This window comes from Bombus affinis, chromosome 7, assembly GCF_024516045.1.
Source record: "Bombus affinis isolate iyBomAffi1 chromosome 7, iyBomAffi1.2, whole genome shotgun sequence".
Taxonomy (NCBI): Eukaryota; Metazoa; Arthropoda; class Insecta; order Hymenoptera; family Apidae; genus Bombus; species Bombus affinis.
The window spans coordinates 9,866,296-9,889,278 of record NC_066350.1 but is presented as its reverse complement, the minus strand read 5'-3'; the positions used below and the strand labels follow the sequence as shown (position 1 = coordinate 9,889,278).

The 22,983-nt window shown below is 40.8% G+C and overlaps 1 protein-coding gene and 1 long non-coding RNA gene across 8 annotated transcripts; one reads left to right on the top strand and one right to left on the bottom strand.

The window, feature by feature from the left end:
* Positions 1 to 1,838: 1,838 nt before the first annotated feature.
* Positions 1,839 to 22,852, bottom strand: LOC126918639 (REPTOR-binding partner). 6 transcript variants are annotated; one of them, XR_007711383.1, is made up of 8 exons: positions 21,876 to 22,852; positions 21,451 to 21,717; positions 21,170 to 21,374; positions 20,458 to 21,083; positions 20,096 to 20,375; positions 10,372 to 10,580; positions 9,087 to 9,180; positions 4,036 to 4,157 (listed from the first exon to the last, which is right to left on the bottom strand). XR_007711383.1 is itself a non-coding variant. In XM_050726753.1 (7 exons), exons 3-7 carry the CDS (start codon positions 17,174 to 17,176, stop codon positions 3,075 to 3,077), a joined length of 366 nt encoding a protein of 121 aa, XP_050582710.1. In that variant the 5' UTR covers positions 17,177 to 17,237; positions 17,316 to 17,385; positions 18,900 to 19,621; the 3' UTR covers positions 2,980 to 3,074. The 6 variants fall into 6 exon arrangements, 5 of the variants coding, with proteins under 5 accessions (XP_050582711.1, XP_050582709.1, XP_050582707.1 ...); XM_050726753.1 differs by lacking the exons at positions 10,372 to 10,580; positions 20,096 to 20,375; positions 20,458 to 21,083; ... (1 more) ...; positions 21,451 to 21,717; positions 21,876 to 22,852 and adding exons at positions 2,980 to 3,154; positions 3,242 to 3,290; positions 17,156 to 17,237; positions 17,316 to 17,385; positions 18,900 to 19,621; XM_050726750.1 differs by lacking the exons at positions 10,372 to 10,580; positions 20,096 to 20,375; positions 20,458 to 21,083; ... (1 more) ...; positions 21,451 to 21,717; positions 21,876 to 22,852 and adding exons at positions 2,976 to 3,154; positions 3,242 to 3,290; positions 17,035 to 17,158.
* On the top strand, positions 18,550 to 21,399 carry LOC126918648 (uncharacterized). 2 transcript variants are annotated; one of them, XR_007711386.1, is made up of 3 exons: positions 18,550 to 18,748; positions 19,621 to 20,921; positions 21,027 to 21,399. It is a non-coding gene; the product is annotated as an uncharacterized LOC126918648 (long non-coding RNA). The 2 variants fall into 2 exon arrangements; XR_007711385.1 differs by having other exon boundaries at positions 19,621 to 21,399.
* Positions 22,853 to 22,983: the final 131 nt, after the last annotated feature.

Here is a 22,983-nt window from a genome sequence, read left to right as displayed (position 1 = left end):
CGGCATTAGCACACAGATTAAACGGAAGAACCTATCTGACCCGGTAATATAGCCCGCAATATCTGTCAAGATTGCAACGTAAACAGCCGTTACAGCGTAAAGAATGGTTTTTATGAATTTCGAATCAGAAACGATACTCACCGGACTTCAATCTTCCGACACTCGGACAGGTGATACGTTTGCACATCGTTCTTGTGTGTTGCCGCGTTTTCCATATTTCCTTGCACACAGGTAGAATATGTGCACGTGCGATATAATCGACGCTACCGCCCGTCGCAATCCCTGAAAATAGAATGTAAACTTTATGGGGAAACACGAGTGAAACGAAACGCGTTAGCCGCGAATAAGAGAGGATAAAAGAGGAAATAATGAAACGGCGCTTTACTCGCGACTCTTTAGCAGCGTTTCCAGGGCCACGGTTGCCACCGCTTAACGATATTAAACCGTCTTAATTCACTGGAAATAGGTAGAAATTTTTCCATTCAACCTAATGCGGCTGAAATTCAGAACGCGGACGAGTATGCACTCGCGTGAGCGTGGTAAATCATGCCGGAGACTCGTGACCATTGTCTAGCATTATCGAATTACCATATACTTTTTCTTCCCGCTTCCATATTCTCTCAACGACAACCCTTTACTTCCATCGTTTCTTTTTTCCTTCCCTCGCTCACCGCCGCGCCCCGTGTTGCGCCTTTTTAACTGACTGCGTCCAGCGCGCGCGTCAGGTGGAAACGCGTTTTTTCGCGGAAACGAAATTGAATGGGCCATAGTTTACGACTGCGAGGAACTGTGCGTCGTTATCCGATGCGGAAGACAGCGTGCACATGCGCCCCTGCTTTTACGATCATCGCAAGTGCGACTGATAGGCAGCTGCGGTAAAACTAAATTCATGAGAAACTCTGGAAACCTATTAAGAAACGTTTCGTCCTTTTTCAAAAGGGTGTCATTTGATACGTTCGTATAATTACACACGTTTTTACGACTGAATTTTGTCTATACTTGAAATACCGTGTTCCATACAGCGGAATGGATGTAAGCTGTTTAAATTAAACTGCTTTGCGGAAGGATAATTAGATTTAGGGAAAATTACGTGTGGGACGTTGTCCATTAAAGTTTCAGCGATTAAACGACGAAAAAAGAATTACAGCGTAAGAGCAGCAGAAAGTTACGAAGCGTGGTATTCATTTTTCCTGGCTTTTTTTCGCGTCGTGATATTAAATACTTTTTCGCCGATACCAGAATCTCCTTCCAAGGTGGCGTTTAAATAACACACGGCACACTGTTCAAAGACTGAAATAATATCTTATTCTTAGTATATAGGTCAGCTGGTTTCTTTCAATTATTATTATCGGCACTATTACCGTTTGACCTGACAGCCTGATTCGTCCGAAAGGACTTCGATACTTACATTTTCCATATGCTCGTAAATATTTTACGTGGCCGGGCACACCGACACGTATAGTTCCTTTCTCTCTCTCCCTCTCTCTCTCGCTCTCTCTCTCTCTCTTTCTCTTCTCTTTTTTAAATCTCTTCTTTTATCGAACAGCAGTAACGTCGTTTCGACGCATTGGATAATATGGATGGGAGATTGCGTTGCAATCTACGCAAATCGAAACAGAGATTTCGTTGTCGAACGTATTTCACAACGAAATATGCAAATTCGTGTACAGCTGCGCGGAGTCATGGCGTGAGAAATATTATTCCAAAATGACGTCGATAAAACTGCGTTCTCCGTGGTCCGACCAAAAGAACTGTAAATGAATAATAAAATATGATTTCGTGATCGAAAAATCTTGACGAAAGAATGAAAAAGACAATGAAATAAATAACGAGGCGGATTTGTTTAAAAATATTCGATTTATTCAATCCTTAGACTTCTTTTCCCAGATATATGTATATGAACAAGTTCCTCGCAATATCAATAATCTGCACAAAATAATAGCGTTTTATACGACAGTACAAAAATACTATTTCCATACAGATAATCTTTGTCGGTCGTGTACACACGGCTATGTTATCAGAATAGAAAAAAACGCACCTGAAGATAATTTGAAAAGAACGAGATCTAGATTGCTCAACAAGTACACCTACTATAATATAATATATGACAGAGTCTCGGAACAAGCAAATATGTAGTTCATCACTTTCTTTTTGTTATGATACAGAACGGCCGTTCTTCATCGACGCGTAACAAAGATATATAATTTTCTTCTCATTCTCTCTTCTTAACAATCGTTAGAGAAGGTACTTCTTTTAGGTACTTTTCGGTACAACGAGTACCTGGTCACCGTTGACCGGGTCTGTTTTTATATCGTCGAGTCGCAACGATAATAAAACAAGGACAATAAGTTTGTTAACTTAATCGATCACAAATAACAAGAGGCACGAACGAATTTTCTGTGTAAAGTATCAAACACAAAACACAATAATAATAACTAGAGAAACAACGACGCCAAATCGATTTCTCCTCCAAAGAAGAACACGATAAGAGGAGAACGTACAAAGACTAGGTAAAAGTGGGACAGAATCGTAAGTCTGGACGAGATAGAATTTCTTCTCTCTCTCTTTTTTCTTTCGTTTTTCTTTTTTCTTTTTTTCAACGACTTCTTCCGTACAAAAACGCAAGACAGAACTCGAACGAGTCGTTGAAAAGAATCTGAATTCTTCCGTGCGGACTTTTTCGGTCGAAAGAATAACCGGGAATACGGGAGGAAGTTCGACTATCGCGATAAAATGAATAAAAGCTAAAAAAGATGGCAGAGCTCGATGTTTCTGACTCGTGTTTCTCTTTCTGTCTTTCTTGTTCGGTTAGTTGACCGCTTTCTCCCGCTTTAGAGAGCCGAGCTCCTCCAGCATCGCTTGTAGCCCTTCGGGAACTCGTCCGGCGTCCAATTCCTGTCCCCACTGCCGATACTGAAAGGAAAATAACGGGATAGCGGTTACACGTGCTTCCAGCTGACATGCGATCGAACGTCGTTTCTTATACTCAAACAGTTCTCGGGAACTTTAAGGAAGCTGGGAAAGTTGGAGGGTGGTGATGTGGATAGACAATGCGAGAAAGGCTCTTTCCTCTTCTATTCGCTCGACAAGTCGTTCTTCTGCGGTAGATTTGAACGTGCAGGATAAACGTGTGGAAAGATTCTTTTCGATACAACTGCAAGAAAAAGCTTAAAACGTGAAAAGCTCGTGGGGTTCGCATCGTTCTACTTAATCCATCATCATACAATTTAAATGTACGTACCTTTAAAACTCTTATCGGATTTGATTCTTTTATACTCGACAATGAGAATCTAAAGCAAACAGACGCGAGATTTAGCAACGATCCGATAGTCACGTTTCTAAATGCGTTATCCTCGATTTACTGGTAATAATATATATATATATATATATCGAACTGCGTTAGATAATCACACAGGGTAATTAACTAAGATACGCTCGGCTCGTGAACAACCAAGAAACATCACTGGGAATGAATGTTAGGAGATTTTGCAATGCCTGCATCGCGCGCTCTATCGTTGTCTAGGTAGCAGAACTAATTCTGGAAACTTCAGGACGCCCATTAATCCGTTCAAAAGAGGAAAAAGACGAAAAAGGAGGTAGGATCCCCGACATGTTTATGGTTCTTCGGAAAAACTTTGTGTCCTCCGGTATTCTCGTTCCTCTTGCCTTGCCCCGGGAATTTACGATATTAACGCACGCAGAAAATACAAACGCAACGCTCCGCAACGATTCTAGGACAGCTGTAACTCTTTCCCGAACGAGCTGGATAAAATGGCCCGCGATTGCATAATCGAGAACACGTACGACTTTAAAAACATCCACCGTGAAGGGGCGCACCGGAATAATAGGTGTATAACTCACTTTGCAAGCCGCGAGAACTTCTTCCGAGCGAAAGGATTTATTATCGTCTCGTTGCATAGGAAACGGCCAGGGGGATATTACAGGATATACGAGCAAAATATGATGGAGAAACGAATCGTCGGAAATAAGATGATAAAGGATAAGAAGCAGACATTCCCATGGAGAAGGACTTACCATCTCCAGCTCTCTTCGAAGTGCGAGCACAGCCTTTTCGCGGTCGGCTACCAGCTCTTCAAGATACTGATATCTTAGCTTCTTCCGAGCACGACACTCCCTCGCGCTCTGTCGACTTCGTTCTGGAAAAATAAACGCAAAAGAGTGTAAACCTGAGAAACTCGCGACGATGTAACTAGGGAAGGTCTTGTAAAGTGTCGTATACGTTCAGTAACGTTTTACTGCTTAACACGTTCGCTGCCGTATCTCACATACGGGATACACTGAGCAGTGAATTTTTCTTACAGATAAAACTACTTTTTATCATTTCTATCTAATATTTCGAAATGGAAGGAAAGTTATCGATTTATTGCGGCAATTTTATATTTCTCTACGTTCAATTAACGCTAGAACTACCAAGCTATTTCTACCAAAACCGGTCAAAATGACTGGTCTTAAAAAAATACGAAATAGTAGAATATTTTTATATTTATTGATTACAGAAGGAATTCCATGTTGTGTAGTACATTTTTGGTATTATTAACCCATCTGGGACCATAACCCCTAAACGAGGGTTGACACATTTATAAAATTGTAGAACCAATCATTTTGACTGGTGTGGTATTTCTAGTGTTAGTACCTAGCGATCGATCCGGAACTTGCCTGATAACTGATATCGTCATATTGAATGAAACGCAGTAAAAATTATGAAAACGTGTGAGTAGTTATACGAAACGAGGAAACTGGTTAATTGGGGTTCGATAAACAGATTGCAGGACCCTTTACGCTTTGACAAGTACCATTTTGACTGCTGTTGGTATAATTAGCTTTGATACAAAATTATTTTGAGCTTGAATACATAAAAAACAAAATGAAATTCATTATATTATTTTTTTAGTTATTATTGCGAAAGTCATTACAGCATTGCTGAAAAAATATATAACATGAATTAGGAATTTTAAAATAAAATTGTAAAACCAGTCAATTTGGCTGGTGTGATAACTCTAGCGTTAAAAATATATATTCGTTATTCCCTAATAACCTGTATAACACAACTTCGCTTAAAATATATCTTGAAACATGGAAACACAAAATAGAACATCTCGGCTTAGAAAGGAGAAGACGAGAGTATAATATAAACAAGTATTATAGCTTTGTCCTCATGTCCACTCAATTTTCTGAACAATTTTATACCCAACTTGTTTCGTACCTTTACATCTCGAAATTCAAACTCCGACAACTACGAGGCGTTCTTAAGAAGTAATGGAAAAGAGGATCACGAGAAGGAAAGCGAAACAAACGAGCCGGTGTAACGCCACCGATGCTCCTTTGGTAAATTTTTCACGCGAAATCGAATCCAACGACGAATGGAATACGATGTTAATAATTCAAAATAGATCTGTCGCTCGAGGTCTGCCACCCGCGAGATAAGTAAAACAGTAAAATTCTAACCACGGTTGACAGAATATTTTTGAAATGCTGCTTTCTTACGCGACTTTGCGACAAGTTTTGCTCCGAACCTCGACCCGCGTAAAACACGAGCAACATAATGAGACGTGTAAAAGGGAAAAAAATTGCGGCTTAATGAGACCCAGAAACGTGTTAAGCTTAATACGAGCATTAGTGTCTGCTCGATACCACGGTGACTAGTAACGCGATACTATTTTTCCGGGTCGTGTATGACGATGTGACAGGAATCGTGCACGTGCGAAAAGATTATGGCATCGAAGAAAAATACGGAACAAGTAAGATTTCGAATCACTTTGAACTCTTCGACACTCGCAACAGCTGCAAGTACATCTACCTTCTGTTTATTATATAACATTCCCAAATTGAAATTTTATTAGCTTCTAAAACATTTTAGCAACTTTTTTCGTACGTACTTCGATACGCTAATTGGTAAGCTTGCAATTTTGAATAAGAATAGGAAAAGAAATATATTCTAAAATAAACTTTCGTGACTCGTTGGTTTACATCAATGAAGGTAGGAATTAACTGAATTTCCCATATTGCGTCGCGATCTGAGCTCTATGAAATTGGAATGTTAAAATCCAGCTCGGCTATGGAAATCGTTTAAGAAGGAAAAGATCTTTCGTGCTGAAGATAAGAAACGAAAGGAAGAAAGGACGAACTCAAGAATACCGCGAAACGTCAGCTGTTTGAATCGAAAACAGGAAAGTTTTCCACTCGTATCTGACTACGCATACAAATACCGTTACGCCCTATATGTATGTGCAGCCCTGGATTCGAATAGCTTTCTTGCTTAACCTGCCAGCAACTGCACGAAATGGCACTACCACGTAACAACTGCCATAAAATCGAAACTAAATAGACCTAGTGCTACGTAAAACAAATACGAAACTTAGACAAGGTATACAAACGGACTGTTGTGCGCGGCGAGAAACGAGCATCGATAAATGTTGCCTGCTGCATCCGCGGGATTTGCCATAAATTGTCGTGGTAAAAATTACAAACGAAGGTGAAGGACGTGGGCATCCGCAGTGTACGCAACCATTGCGCGATAAATTCGCGTAACTCAAATGTGACGCGCTATTTTTCACGTGTACTGGCGTACCCACGATACGTACTACACAGACACAGGGTACTGATGAAACTCTGATACGATATATAGAACCCCGTATATAAGTATTAGGGCACCTACTTCGCTTGTATAGAGCATCATAGTTGGTTCAGATTGTTACGGAAACGATTAATCGGCCAGCAGTTTATGTTCGTACGAAATAACGATCTAAACTTTTTAAAAATTATTTACAAGAGTTATGAAAAAATAAGGAATTAATGACACGATTCGCCGATGTAAATCTTATTGCGAGAATTTAAAATGATTTAAACAGCTTTAATATTTACATGATTTTGCTATTTTAATTAATAACCTGGATCTCTGTATTAATTAACAATATTGCATTGTCTACTGAAAAAGGATAAAGGAAACGAACCGTGAATGACGTCACTGGTTTGATGGCGCGGCGCGTAACATTTCCGCTATGCCACGAATACTCGCGAAGAAGACGAAGCGCCGGATAAAATCGATCTTAATAGCCCGTTGCAGGATATTGCAAATTTCTCCGGTGGTCTGGGACCGCGGTGTGATAAAGCTCTTTACGATCAAGGGTCGCGGCTATTATCGCGTCTACGGCTCACTAAGCCCGCCTTTTACGCGGCAATAAACGTCTCTTGCCCGGCACTCGTGTCGCAGCCTTTCTTTTTTAAAAGGAAGCTGCTGTCCGGGGAACAGGCGGGAAGAGACTCTCGACGACGGTGAGACGTTCGAAGCAGTCGGATCAAGGAGAATTTTATCGAAAATGAATTCGCGCGGTAGACGCGTCGGTGACGCAGCTAGCCACCGCGATCGATTCCATCTCGACACGGAAATTAAACGTTCTCGCGCAGTCAATTTGCGGCTCCATTTACGATGTAGCTCGGAGCTGACATCTGGACGAAATCAAACGAGTCTGTCGAATAAGATCTGACCGGGAAATCCGTGTGAAAACAAGCGATCGGAAGCCCGGAGGGAGCGCACGCGTGAATGAAATTAGGGAAAATTGGATTTACGACGCTGACCGAGCGAAACCGGAAGCGGTCGTGGCAACGTCACGAATTACGGCTGTCGAAAGACTCGACGAAACCAGCGTATTCGTCGTGCGGCGTCGATTCGAAGCAAAGATCAGGGAAGCTGGATGGATAGGAAATCACAAAAGGAAGAAAAATACGGGCAAGAGGAAAAGCGTGGTTCAACCACGGAGCTGCGAGGATTGCAAACGCGAAAGTTGGTCGTAAAACGAGCTTAGATCCTGTCCGTGTTGCTTCCGCCCAACCTTTAGAAACTAGTTCGAATGCACGTAGAAGCAAAAGCTGCGGGAATGAAGGCATAGAAAGAAGGGAGACGTTGGATCCATGGGGAAAATTGTTTCTCTCGCGTGATTACCCCGCGAGTTTATACGTGAACGCGTATGTACAAAGATTCTAGCGAAGCTGCGCGAAAAAGCAAAGCGGAACGATGGAAAGCTCGGAAAATTAAAAAAGGATGACGCGAGAAAAGAAAAGGAAAAGAAGCAGCATGGCTGCAGCGGATATTCCGCAACATCGCTTCGAGCTTTCCTCGTCAATGTCTTTGCCAGGGCGTCCTCGTCTTGACTGCCAAGATGACGGAATTGCAAAGCACACCTTGCCATTTCGTCGTGGCACGGAATCATCGGGAACATCGGTTCCAGCCACCGAGTTGACCCAGCATAAATATTCATTCGTTCGGGAAGGATAAATATTCCTACGGTGTCATGGGTCTGAGACTCGAGAACGGTTATTCGACGCCTCGTAATCAAGCAGCGTGCATTTCTCACGTGGCTTGTGCAACGCATGCGGTTACATCTTGTTTTCCTACTTAATACACCACCGGCGAAAATGCAAATCGGGGCTAACTCGGCTTCTTAAGGTTGACGCGCAAATATCGTTAGCCATCGGCCACGAAAAAAGAACGATTCACGATGAGACGAGCTTTTGGGAATACGCGGAGAAAGGGTGACAGCCGGAATTACCATCCTTGATTTACATGATCGTCGTATCGGCGGAAAATTTCGCGTTGGATAGCCGAAGGCGTAAAGGAAGCAATCTTCTTATCTTATAAAATCTTCCGAGCGTTTTTTTTAACCTATCCGGCAATTTTTGCCTGATACATTTTTTCTTGGTAACGCGAAGGTATATATCGATATACATCGGCTCATGAAAGTACATATTTGTATTATAGAATACTATAATAATTTTTTACCGAGTGCCTGTTCGTAATAAATGTCTCGTAACCCCTAGTCCTGCAAATTCGCACTGGCTGTAAATTTGACCAATATAGTCGCGATAGACGTGTTTCGTTTCAATGCTAATGAAGGTTCGATAAATTTCCCATAACGCGTATAATATATTCATAATAATTTCCTGTGGTTACCGTTCGATTCTTTCGCGATCTACCGTAAATGCTGAGAGTTTCTAATCTCCACGCTTGAATAATATAGGGACTAGTAAAATTGAAGCAGATAATACAAATACATAGAGAAGCTTCTTACCGAGCTTGGCTTTCATGTCCGTCTTGTCGGACGCCTTCCTTCCAGGCTTGCGTCCCCTCTTACCCCCCTCTTTCCGATCACCGCGAGATCCCTCCTGAAATTAAAAAAGAAAACAGACTTAGTAAACTGAAGAAATACAACGGAGAAACGTAAACTGGAGAATTTATCTTTTGCAGCCAGAAATACAGTGGTGAACAGAAAACGAACAACAAACCCTGAGATTCTGCGAATATCCGAAAAATTTGAAATTGTATAGTAAAAAAAAATGGTCAAAACGCGTCCTAACTTGCTACGAAAAACATTTACAACCGGATTCTTTCTACCGGTCACAAAAAATGACAAAATTCAACGAGAACTAAAATAAACAGGCAAGAATCGCGACGCGTTCGGGATATAACGCGATGGTAAAAAGCACTTTTGTGCACCGTTGCCGGTTATCGAGCAAAATCGGGAATCGTAACGTCAGAACATCACAGCGACGAAACGGCTAGTGGGAAGATCTGAAAGCGGATGATACGAGTCTCTACGGCGACGTAATACCCGCTTGATCCGTTGTTTCTTCCTTCCGCTGATTAATATCTCAAACGAGTTAGTTCGAGCTCGCGGAGAACAACGTCCACCGTTTTCAATGGGAACAAAAGCTTATTCAGGAGCGAGGGAGGAAGTGAGAGAGAGTGAGAAAGAGAACAGCTTGACTAGAATTGCTAGAACCTCGACAGAAAGTTCCCATCGACGCTACCCTAAGCGCATCACGGCTATTTACAGAAGACCATATTGACGAGTTCTCGCGTTAGGATAACCACGGCAAATAACGTAATTTGTCGTTGCGGAAAAGGCCAGACGGCGCCTCTTTATTCCTGATCGTTATCCGCTTAACTTTCCAACCCGCCATTGACGCGTATGGAACGTTTCGTAAATCCAAAGGAACGCGGTCGCCGCCCATTTTACCGCCACTCGATAGTCAAAGTTGCTTAAAAAGAACCATCGTTCGTTGCTTGGATTGTTTAACGCGCCAAGCAAAAAGAATACGATCGTAGCACCGGAGGGGTGAATCGAAAAGACGATCTTCTGCCCCCTCGAGAGATAAAGAAGGCAAACAAGAGAATATAACGCACGCGAGGATACAGGCGTGTCCGAACGACAGCGACCCCACACGACCCGTTAAAATTTAGACGTCCCCTGGGCACGGTTGTTGCGACGAGTAGAGGAGGCCGCAGGCTTAGCTATGCATGTGCTCACGGGTGACAAAATACAAATTCAACCCTCTTTTAAGGAAGATGTTTACCTTCGGCCCTATCCTTGCCTCTCAATCCTATCTGGTATTAAATCTCCTCGAATCCTCTTTCTTTCCCTCGACCGCTTCCGACTTCTTTCGCCCACTTCCCATCCTCCTAGCTCGTCTCTTCTCTGTCTGTCTCTCGCTGTGAGGCTCTCCACGATTCCCTGTCCTTCTTTCATCCTCCCTCGGTCTCGTGACTCTTCTCACGCGCCAGTCTTTGTAGATAGAAAATGGAATTGATGTTGCACGATGAGTAGCGAGATACAGGAAACGTGCAAAAAGAGAGAGAAAGAGAGAGAGAGAGAGAGTGTGTGTGTGTGAGGGAGAGAGAGAGAAAGACAAACAGCAGCATGCTCGCGTAAGGATTCCGACTTGCGTCTGTTCACGAAGACCCTGTCGTGTGCCTTATGCCATTCTGACCGGTTTCAGAATCAAGAATATAATTAAGTCACGCGCTGCATGTTGTCAGCGAGCAGACAGACGCAAGAACAACGTGGCTGAATCGAGAGAAATTAGATTTCCATCGTTTTGCCGCTATATTACGCTATTTGAGACACACGTCGGTCGACGACGCGAGTACACCCTATAGGGGAAGGGCAGGAAAACTCGTTAAATCCCTACACTGTCACTGACACTTCCGTCGATTCCTGCACGCCCCTATCGCCAATGCCGTGCTACCTGCACCATCATTCCTGCGCTTGACAATCCCACTCGCATTTCTGACGTGTATCCGATCGCAGAGGGGAACGATTCGCTCGTTTCCGCGCTTCGACCATCAACCTCTCGAATCTCCCGTCGATTTCAACTGTCTCCGCGTACATATTTGACGCTTTTACTGTCCGATCTCCAGCGGAATAAAAGCTAGACACTTCTCCCAAGGATCAATAGTAAAAACACCGGTATAGTTGCGTTCGGCTTTCTATCTGACAACGTAGATGACAAATTTCGAAACGTGACCATCTCGGCCAATAACGAAGATACACGCGAGTACGTACCTTGTTGCTAAAAATGATCTCAAAGGAAAGTGGTGCAATATCGTTAGAAACCGATCGAACCTACGTCGCTTAGGCTCATCTCCCTTCCCACCAACACACGCGCGTATCGAGAGGAAAATATTGAAATTCGTAAGTAACGACAGCTCTCTATTCTCTATACTTTGAGGATTACGCTTCGGAGATTCGCGCAGGTTATAGACAAGAGAGATTGCGTGGACGGAATAGCCGGATGCTCGATAGTAAACTGCTGCACGCCAGAGACCGGAAGCTAGTAGACCACACTGTACACAATCGAGCACAGGGGCTTTGTAGTTTCGCAGTTCGTCGGCCGATTCCCTCTTACGCGTGTTTCTCGAGCGCAAAGGCCGGGTTACGCGGCTCGCTTCGTGCCGCAGCTCTTCGTTCCGCGTGAAGCGTGATTTAATCTAGCGATGCGAACGCACGATTCGTTGCAACGGCATATACGGTTTAGTTTATAGGTATAGCATACACGGACGACCGATGCGTGGTCAGTGATCGTGTCAAAGGCGATGTTGCACGTGCTATTAGGGCGTGTTGCAGAAGCGGCGCAACACCTGTCGACTGATACTTTCGTTTTTGATCGCTGCGTTTATTTATAAATTATTTATTCCCGATAAAAATCAATTGGATATAGTTGATCATCGTATTAGGTTGTCCAAAGAGCTTCTTCTGTTTTATAATCGTTTTTTGTTTTATATTAGTTTATTGAATTATGCACGAACGTAATAATAGAAGTAGAACGAAATGGATCATACGTAATTGAATAGAATAATATAAAATAGAAATTGTTGTTCATCTGTTATCACCTTATGAAACGAAAGAAACTTTTCCGACAACCTAATATTTTACTCAAAATCCTACTTATAAGACAGAATCGTATAAACGACGATATAAGCCGTTCAAAGCAGAAAATTATGGATAAAGTAAATATAAACGAAGTAAAATAGAATCTACGTGACGTGTTAGTTTTCTGTTCGGCTTTGTACATAAATTGACACGTTTTACAGGTTTATTATACGACGAAGTCTTGATTATCCGAATTGATCGTATCACAGACTAGATGATCGAGCAATTTTGTTTGAATTATAAATATTAATATTAAAGAGAAGGCAATATTTTTTTAAGTAAGAGTATCGTAATCTCTTGCTGTCTCTATTTCTAATCTTATTATATTTCCCAATCTTACTCGTGGTCATCGAATTTTTCGTTAATCGTTATTCCGATAATTGATCGTTCTATTAATAGTTCGCGTAATCGGTATTCTATTATGCTTTAATCACGCCTGCCATTATTATAAGACCGCCTAACTGGTATACCAGAAATTTTATTCATCTTCCTGCTTCCGTGAATAGATTTCATCAAGGGAGAATAAAAACCAGAGACGAGCAACTGCGTCTCCTCTCGATAGAAGGTTCACGAACGAAAGCTGGACTCGCGCGAGGATAAAGTTGAAATATAAATAACTCTCACTCGAAGCCGATCGACGGACATTGTCCTGTCGTTTAAAATATACGATAAAAATTCCTTTGGGTTACTCGGTGAATTTCTATGCGCGCTAATGAAGTATTTGTACATCGCGTCCGACACTCTCGTTCCATTCGATTCGTTTTACACGAACCTTCCACTCTTTTGCTCAAATTTCTTCTCGTTACCGTACAGATTTTTCCAGGTGATTGGAATAGAACAAAATAAACGATAGATGGAGATAAAAACGAGGCCGATAACGTCTCTTTGTTTCAGGAGCATCTGCGATTAATTCGAGACCACGAACGTGGTAAATATCGTTCGTTAACGTACGCTCTGTTTCTTTTACTTGATGGCACAACTTCCGGGACGATCACCTCTCGAATGGAAAGTCTTTAATTACAAAGGATTGGGGAAACGTCCTTAGCTCGTCCTACCTTTTTAACTCGGCCACGAACTTCGTTCCTTTCATACGAGTCAGACCACTCGCGGAATTCCACGGAAAGAACTCGTCGTTCAATTAATTTTCGTTATTAATGGAATTACTTCCAGGCTCCCTTAGCGGGACTCTCTTAAACGCGTTAGCCATCTTTCCAACCCTTGATACCTCCTATTAACCCCAAAAATCTCTCTACCGTCTCTGTCGCTCAGTTTCTTACTCTGACGTTCTTTCTCCCTCTTCGAGCTGGTTCTCGTCTCGTTCTCGTCGATTTTTACTTCGATACGAAACCCTTCCTCCTCGTCCATTTTCCACGAGCACATCGACCTCGATGACGCGGTCCCAACCTTATACCGTATCGAAATTTGCCAAAGCGTCTACCCTTCGTCGCCAAGCGATGGTTCTCGTCGTCGGATGAGAGCGAGTCACGCGGGCGAAGAGCAAATGGTCGGTGGAGTTTTTGTACGATTACAAAACCATTGGAAACCGTACAATTGCGATCGTGAAAATGGCCATGCAAATTTGTGCCTCGCGGCCAGCCAAGCAATTTCCCTAGCTTCGGCCGTAATATCGAGCCGAAGCGAAGGTTTGTCGGTCTCATTCTTGGCGGAACAGGGCGGCAGAGATTGCCGCGAGGTTCAATTATTCAGTAGACGGACGGAGTTAGGCGAAATCCTCTTACGCCGTTCCGTGATTCCTCTGGAAATTCATAACAACGTTTACACGGCACGAAATAAAGACGAGACTGAAAATCACCGCGGAAGACGTCCCTTTTTGTCTTCGGCAAGCTACACGCGTTAAACCCGCCGCTCCTTTTACCTCTTCGTTTCTCAATCTACGCTTTATTCCAGGCTCGAGCAAGCGAATCGGAGAAATCCGGCCGAGCATGAATTCAATCAATGCTTCTGCATGAAGACGTTCCCGCCGTTCGTGGAAACGATGATCAACGTTGTCGCAGCATAGAATAGAACCAACTAAACACGATCGTCGTCGGTATTCGCTACCGTTAATAAAATCAGTGTCGGCCTACGATTGGATTACCGCGATGTCCGTCCGTTCTTATCGTATTTCCGTAATGTCACAGAAAAACGCTACTCACGCTTCACGTAACTGCGATTCACGCTTATAAAACGCTAGGCATCGAGTGAACGTGAAACACAGTTGCCGGATACACAAGCCGCGCAACCTTATGATTACCTTTGTTCGTCGAAGGTTGCACGATTCTCCACACGCTCTTTCATCCATGGCCTACAAAGCGAATCTCGCAAGAGGAAGCACGACTTGGTGCAGAGCTTAACGAACGAGACAAAGTCTACTTACGCTAGTCGATCTAAGACGTAGAATGATAAAACTCTGAAAGTGGCAAACCACTTGCCAACAACGTGTACTCTCTTTGTTATAACTTTTCTTTTTTCTAATCGAACGTCACATGGAAAAAATATGATAGGTCAATTCTTGTTCATTTTCTATTTGATTTTATTGCAGTCGATGGCTGAGAAGAAGTACTCCGATAGATAATATAGTCGAGAAAGATAGTGATCTGATAGGAAATACGTGACAAATGCACAATTTGCAAGGAACGAATAAGACTCGTTCAGTTATTGCGTTAATTCACCTTCATCGATGTTAGTTTAAACGCGTAATTTGATTCCAAAAATTTTTATTTTTGGAGTTGAATTAAAAATGTCACCTATTGAATTAAAAAACTACTATATCCAGGTTCTTTCTCAAAGAATCCCTCAATGCGTCTGTTCACTGAGCCCTCAACTACTGACCATTTAATGACTCGCTGAAACCCTTAAATACTCGTCTACGATACAACGCAATCATTTGTATTTCCACTTATGTCAGAATTTATCGTAATTAACGATTAATAATAATTACACCATAATTGATATTTACAACGATGTATTCAGGCGCATATTTTTTCATATTGAAAACGTTGCCAGTCCCAAGGGTAAAGCGGCAAAAGGGTTAACAAAGCGAATCTACGTATCGTTATGAGGAAAGATATAATCGCGTTACCGGACGTCACGGACAGGTGCAAATAGGAAGGAAAAAACGTAGGTAAAAACGAGGCGACAACAAGGACGCGCGTGAAAGCCTTCTTCGGCTTTTCCACGTCATTGTACGCCGGAGAAATAACGCGGCCGGACGAGAGACGAAGAAAGAGGAAGTGGAGGAGGGAGCCTCGTAATTTTCCAACCGCGCCACCAACGCCGCTATGTAACAATGAACGAGAGAAATTCCGCGAATACAATGGCAAAGCGCCACGGTGAAATCGCGCCCGCCGACGAAAATCCCGTAAATTCAGGGACGCTCGACGCCCGTCCACGTTTCGCGCCCTAAATTCGCAACCGCCGAACAAACTTTTTTGTTTTCGCTACCGAGTATCTCTAACGTTTGCCACGCTGGATTTTTCCTACCCTGATTACTCGTATTTTTCTATTCGATCAATTTCTCAGAGGTTTAAACGATTATTTTAACCCGTTAAACGAATAATTGACTCAAGGATTACCAATCTCTTGAACTTGAGAATCGAACGTTCAAGTGGTTCAGATATCGTATCGGTCGATCGCATAAATTGAAAGATACAAGAATGCGACTGATGAAATGGTATTTTTAAAATATCCCGTCGAATTTATTATTATTCGTATCATCTTCTTTTAAATTATTATTTCATATCGTTCGTTTCATCGCTAACGATGTATACGCTACCACGCTTTAATTATTCGAGTAAATGCGGCTGGCACGACTACTGCATTTTTCAGTTTATACGCGTCTCGGCAATATGGCTTAGAAAAACAGAGAAAGCGTTAGACATAATACGTTGCGATAAAGATGAAGACATTTGTAACGAAAAAAATGTGCAATTTCAATGCAGCTACGCTTTCTAACAACGAATACTATAAGCCATGTTGCTTTCAAATTTAAATAATACCTGTTACCTACTATACGTATATTGTTCTGTTTTTAACAGAAAAATTTACCTCGCAAGAATTAAATTCGTTGCTTGTAATTTCCTAGATTAAAAATGCAAAAGAGCAGAAATGAATTCGTAGTAGTGAAGTCAACGCGCTTGAAATGATTCAATTAGGGAATGGCTATATCACCTACGTTTCTCTACACCACCATTTACAAGTTAGTATAAAGGTGGGATTTCTTATAAATCGATAACCGAACAGCGACAGCTGAAAATCGTGCAGAAGCGTGCATCTTCGATGCATTAATACACAAACGTCTGACGTTGATGGGAAATATCTACTAACGCTACGTCTGCCTGGTCGAAACCACATCCAGACGTCTGACGATTACGGTTAGTTTCTCCTTAATCCTCCAATTTCAAGATAAATAAACTTCTCGATAGTTGCCCTTGGGTATTGCGCGAACCTTCGCTACGCTAATAAAATATTGATATTCTGATTCCGATGTTATTACCTAATTCAACTTTTTCTTACCAGAAACATAAGCTTTTCTCTGTTTCGCTGAAACAATGTAATACGATAGAAAAAATTGTGTAATTTCAAATAAAAATAAGAAAGAAGATGTTCGTACATTTACCTCGAAACGAACACTTGAAACGTTCCATAAAAATTAGAAAAATGTGCCGTATGGCTATGGAAATTGAAGGATGGAACATCCATCGAATCATCGCCGCCGAATGATAGAATTCGCGAAATCGACAAGGAGGTCCTATCGAGTGAACGCGACCTCGTATCGATAAGGAACCGTCGTAAGAGATTTACGAACCGCGGAGCATCCGTCGTGACGATGTCGCCGTTCACCACGCTTCGATTGCATCGCAAACGTATCGAGATCACGATGGAAGGGCGATTGCCTGATGGGAGTTGCGAGATTGCCTACAAAATACCTTCCACCTTCTGCGATTCATCTTCTAACGATCGTGTTAGATGCGTCCAAGGATGTTTCCCTCAAATCCTATCGACATCGACCTATTTTAAACGAACGTATGTTAGAGCGTAGTACATACTTTACTTTTTTAGCAGTCGAAGGCTTTCTAACACATTCACCGTATCGTGTATGTCCCACTGGATTGCTGTTGCTTATTTCAACACGATATATTACAGCTGTGACTGATTTCTGTAACGATACATTAGAATGATAACTCTAACAGCAGTACAATTCCATTTACCTAAACTCATACAAACGGTTCATGCAATAAAGGTACAACATTTTTCTTCGCTATCTATTCATTTTCGTTTACGTAATAAAGGCTCGCCTTAAGATAAGTAAGTCCGATCAAACAAGTATTGACTAACATTTCAATGAATGAAGTTCGGATAAACAGAGTCCTAACACGTACAGATAACGTTCGAAAAATTTCGTTGCTCGTTCCGTACCTTTAACGCGTCTTAGAAATAAGAAACCGTATTGACAAATATTTCGTTTCCAGAGTATCCCAATAACGTAACGTTACCGCGCTGTGAAATGTTTTTGCTGCGAATTCGCGATACTCGTTGATTTCGTAAACGCAATTCATCGAATGGTTATCAGAGGCACGAGTAAACACAAAGGCTCCTCCTATCGGGTTTCTCGCAGCGAAATGAGCACGTTCGAACACGAAAAGTGTTTATAAACATGCTCGGTATCGATACGTAAGTTTCGAGGATGACTACATGTAACAAAGTAACGCCATGCCGATGCAAAACGTGAGCTACTTTCTACTTGTTCGTAATTAAACGTAAGCATTGAGTTTTCCCAGTGCGTAACAGACGATGGTGACTGAAGGAAATTTCAGAAAAGAATCGAAACAGATTTCTTTCGATCAAAGTCAATTATTTTAGAATAACATTCCATTTCGACTAAACGTGAACGTGAAACGATAAATTACGATGCGTCGAAATTTTATTTCGATCGAAGCAGATCGAAAGAAAGTAAAGAAAACTGATAATTACAAATTGCGTCTTAAAATGTAGAAATAACATTCTACTCCAATTAGACGCATGAATTAAACAACGCGAATAAATTATACGCGTTAAATTGTATTCGACACATCGGTTGGGTTTGATTAAATTTTACGCGATTTATGGAGAAAGAACATACGCGGGTAAGACCGCGCAAAACCGTTAAAACGCAAACACATTTATCGTAGGTACGATATATGTACATCGCAGTGAAGAAACGGGTCTTCCCTTAAATTCCTACATGTATACCAAAGTTCCTCCGATTAATAGGACAGTTTTTTCTCTCGTGATAGATATGCACCGCTAAATTGCGCAGTAGCGTCGCGTGTGGGCGACCAAGTCTAACGGTAGAGCTACAGAACGATCGACCGGCATTTTAAACTATGTAACAATGTCGAAATGGATCTCGCGAGACTCATAGAGTTTAAAACATTCCGCGCGACTGTGCATCACCGACTTAAACGTATGCCGGCGGAAAAGCGTGCGTACGTACTGTCGACTGAACGAAGACAGAATCAACAGGGTATGGTTCGGAAATGGTATGTATGTATATCAGGCGTTCGAGAAGCGTAGCTAATTTCACGGCTAATTCAAAAGAAACAAACATCGAGCTACAATGGTAGCGAGAACACTCTTAAAGACTAGGAAATTACGGGAACGCGTATTAAATTTGTATGTAAAAAAACTCACCGGTGCTACGCGACGTGCGAGTTGTGTCAACTGCGCAGTTGATGAGCTAAAACGCTGTGGTCAGGGACGTGGTGCTCGGTACCGGTGCCCGAACAACCGGTAATATTAAACAACTGACGCGACGCGTATCGGCGATTTAGTGAAACACACGGCACTGATTTTAAAATTACGCTTACACGTAACCAAGTTACGCGGTCCATTTTTCGAACGCATCGATTGGTTCGTTATGATCGAAATGGACGACTTCCGATTCCAGAGTTGTCTATAGATAGAGTGTGAGAATTTTTCATGTCATAAATACTTGACATTTGTAACGTATTCAATTATGCGTAGTATTTTTTCAATTTCTATTGGTTAATGAAACGTTCTTATTACACGAGAATTGAATACTCAGTTGCTTGTATGTACGGTAGTAATTACGATTGACTAATCAAACACAAATAACTATTCTTCGATTACTTTCATCTTCTTTCTTCTTGTTTTAATATGTGATATACGTAGATAGTAACCGTAACCTACGATGACATGTCAAATACGTTACAATACGACGCTCGAATGAAAACAAATAATAAGTTCCCTCGATATGATATGCCACTATCTCTTGAGTAGATAAATCATGCTAAACTTGACACAACAAATGTTTATCAAAGTACCGCGAATTTCATAATAGTAATTGCATGATAAATCTAGACACGAACGTTGACGATCGAACGATTTCTAGTCGCAACATGAACTCCAGTATATCCGCGCCTGAAAATCATGTGACCATCTAAAGACGGCAGAGACATCTCTTAATAAACGAAAGAAAGAAAACCAACGACACGTGGCGCGATCAGTCGACAAGAATGCGAAAAACGAAACAGCGACATCGAACGTCAGCTTTGGTATACGAACACTAAGAAGAATCACACACAAGCAAACAGCCACCCTTCGGAACTGCTTGCCCCCTACCCCACGACCCCTTGACAAACCCTCAATCTCAGAGATCCTGACGTCAAGCGAAAGAAACAACGCCCTTTGTCGTCGGTTCGAAAATAATAACTACTACAAAAAAGCTGACATTTTGTACGTGCGCCCTCTTTGCATAACATGGTGTAATCTTTGTAACGCGCGTAATGTTGTTGCCTGCTTTTCATGGCAGTTTGCATCACACGAGCACGTTGTCAATTTATCGTTTCCACAAATTGTCGACTCACCGTCTCATTTTCTACGATACACATAGGCTCCACTTCCATGATCCCCGTGGATTTGCTCCTTCTCGTTGTTTCTCAAGCAAATTTTTCGTGACACGCTTTGTTAAATCTTGATTCTATCGTATTCTCAACACTTTGCAATAGCAACGTGTATCTGTTTACAAACACTGCAAGGTCATACAGCAGACCCCCAGACCTCTGACTGTCGGGTATTTCATATTACGTCACGATGACGGATGATAGCGCCTCTTGCGACGAAACCATAAAATGTTATGAAGGGATCCTATTCAAAATTGACTATCGGTAAGTAATCAAACCGCGAACAAATTTCAGCACGTTTCAGCGTAGAAAACATATATACATACCTACAATGAAATCATCCATTTATAATGTTTCTTATTTCCTTTAAAACTTATTTCCTATTAAACTATATGATACATAAATGCATTGTATATTAAATCTATATATTGTATCTCATCTATGACGAAACACACTTCAATTTTTTGAAAATTCAGACATTTGATGTTTTTAATGAATTTCAAATCCGAGATGATTCCATGAATATAACCACGAAAATAATGCGATTAACATCACTTTTAATACAAAACATGTTTTTGTATAATCCGTTATTTAGTTTCAAAATTTTTAATGAAAATTAACGCTATCGTCACAGAAGATTTAGAAACATGTAATATGAGCGAGAATTCTCAATTGGACTCTGAATATAACTGGATCGTTCGAACTTGTACGAATGCTTTTAATGTATATTTAACTATGCTGCATTTTACTCTCTACGATAACACCGTAAATATGCAACCAAACATCACACGTAAGTAGCAGACGACTTCGCAGAAAAGATATTTTCATACAAAAATTAAAATGGCTATAAAATTATCAAAGTTAAAGTACCGTCTTTATAATGAATTTAATAAAGTTGCAGAAGCTTTGTCGTATCCTTTATTCATGATGGTGGTGGACCTTCTGGTGTACTCTATATTGCAATGAATATTAAAAATCGAATCAGTTTAAAATAATTATGGACATATAAAAGATAGTTTTATTACTAAAAGTACAAACTTGCATTTTAGTCGTCGCTCTCTACATCTATACTTTACGTTGCAAAATCAAGTTCTAAATTCCGTGATATGCATTATTAAAATCATTCCTATATTTCTTTGAGTATCCGTTATCATCAAAATCGTCTCGATTATTTTTAGTGTAAACACTTGTATAAGGGTAATATATTTCTTGTTCGTAATCTCTTTGTCGATGTGGAAAATATCTAAGAATAAACAAATTATTAATAATTAATAGCCTGATTCATATCAATGAATATCTTATAAATTATATTAAATTACCTATAATCTTTTGAATAAGGTATAATGTACGGATCTTCTCTGTAATATCCTCCAGGTAATGTATCCACGTAATGATGCGAATATCCGAACGAGGGCACACGATCGTTATTACGATAAGTAATTGGATAATACCTTTCTTTATGATTGTATATATCTCCCTTATTTTTATCAAAATAATGTCGTGCTTCGTTCCTCAGATAATTTCTTCTATCATCTATATATCGATCGTTGTTATATCCTCTGATATGACCATGATAATTGTTAATACTAACGTGAAATAAAATCATATTTTAATTATTCATACTTTAGTTTTATGTAGATAAATAACAAATATATAAAGTATTATTTTATATGCTCGATTTACGTGCATATTATCTTTGCTAAAAATTGTTAACGAAATAAAAATAACTTGCTAGTACACTTACATTTTTCTATTGTCATATATTCCCTGTTGTGCCTTATCTTTTTCAAGGTAAGATACATCGCGCGAACCGTCCCTAAACGAGTTCTGCGATTTTTGCCCATAATATCCACCGGTATTCCCGGACGACCTATGCCCCCCTTCGTCATCGCTGTCCTCGTAAAAGCTTGAATTATTTCCTGACTCGTCTTTATGGTAGTTGTTGCTGAAACCGGTCCTGTGATGCCCTTTTTTGTAATATCCACTACCATGCCGTTCAAAAGAATTCTTCTCGTGATCGACGACTTCGGATTCTCCTAAACTATGCCTTCCTTTGTCATGCCCTTTGCGTGCTGTATCTTGGTTACCGTATCTCTTTTCATCTCGCTTACGTTCATTAAATCCTAGTTGCCCCCTATTATAAATGGAACTACTTTCCTTACTTGTCTTCTCTTCGTCGAAAATTGCATGCTCTTCATCGATCTTTTTTTGCACAGAATCTGACAAAGAAGATCTTGATTGTTCGTTATTCTGCGGGACAATCAAGTCAGATGCACAAAGGCTGCGTTGAATAAAGAAAAAGAGCGCGATATAAGAAATGAAAGACATGTTAAAAAGCAAGCGTCAGTAGACTGTTTGTTTGTTCCAGTCGGTTTAATCAATTATATAGAGGCAAATGTCCTTGTTTAAGAGTGACAGAACTAAACGCATCCTGTATGCACGGATTAAAAGATCCGTAGGTCCGATAAATCGGTATGGCCTTCGAGTTTTTTGTTCGGCACTACGCATTAGGAAGTTAACCCATCGATCAATGAAGCGGAACAAATATTTTACGAAATCATTGTATAACAAATAATTAATGCATTTTATTGAAAATTTGTAAGAATAGAAACAATGTGTTTTATCTTCTTACATATTTCTTTTTTTTTTTTTTTGTTTGTTTTCTATTTATTCTGTTTGAAACACTCATTACTTTAAAATCTTTTACTGTTTTAATATATTAAAACTTACAAATAATACAAAAAAAGCTTGAAATAAATTACTGGTACGTTTATCATATAATATTTACAACTTTCAAACGTTGTTGGAGGCACATCTACAATATACTTGTCGGACAAAGGTAAAGGTAAGAA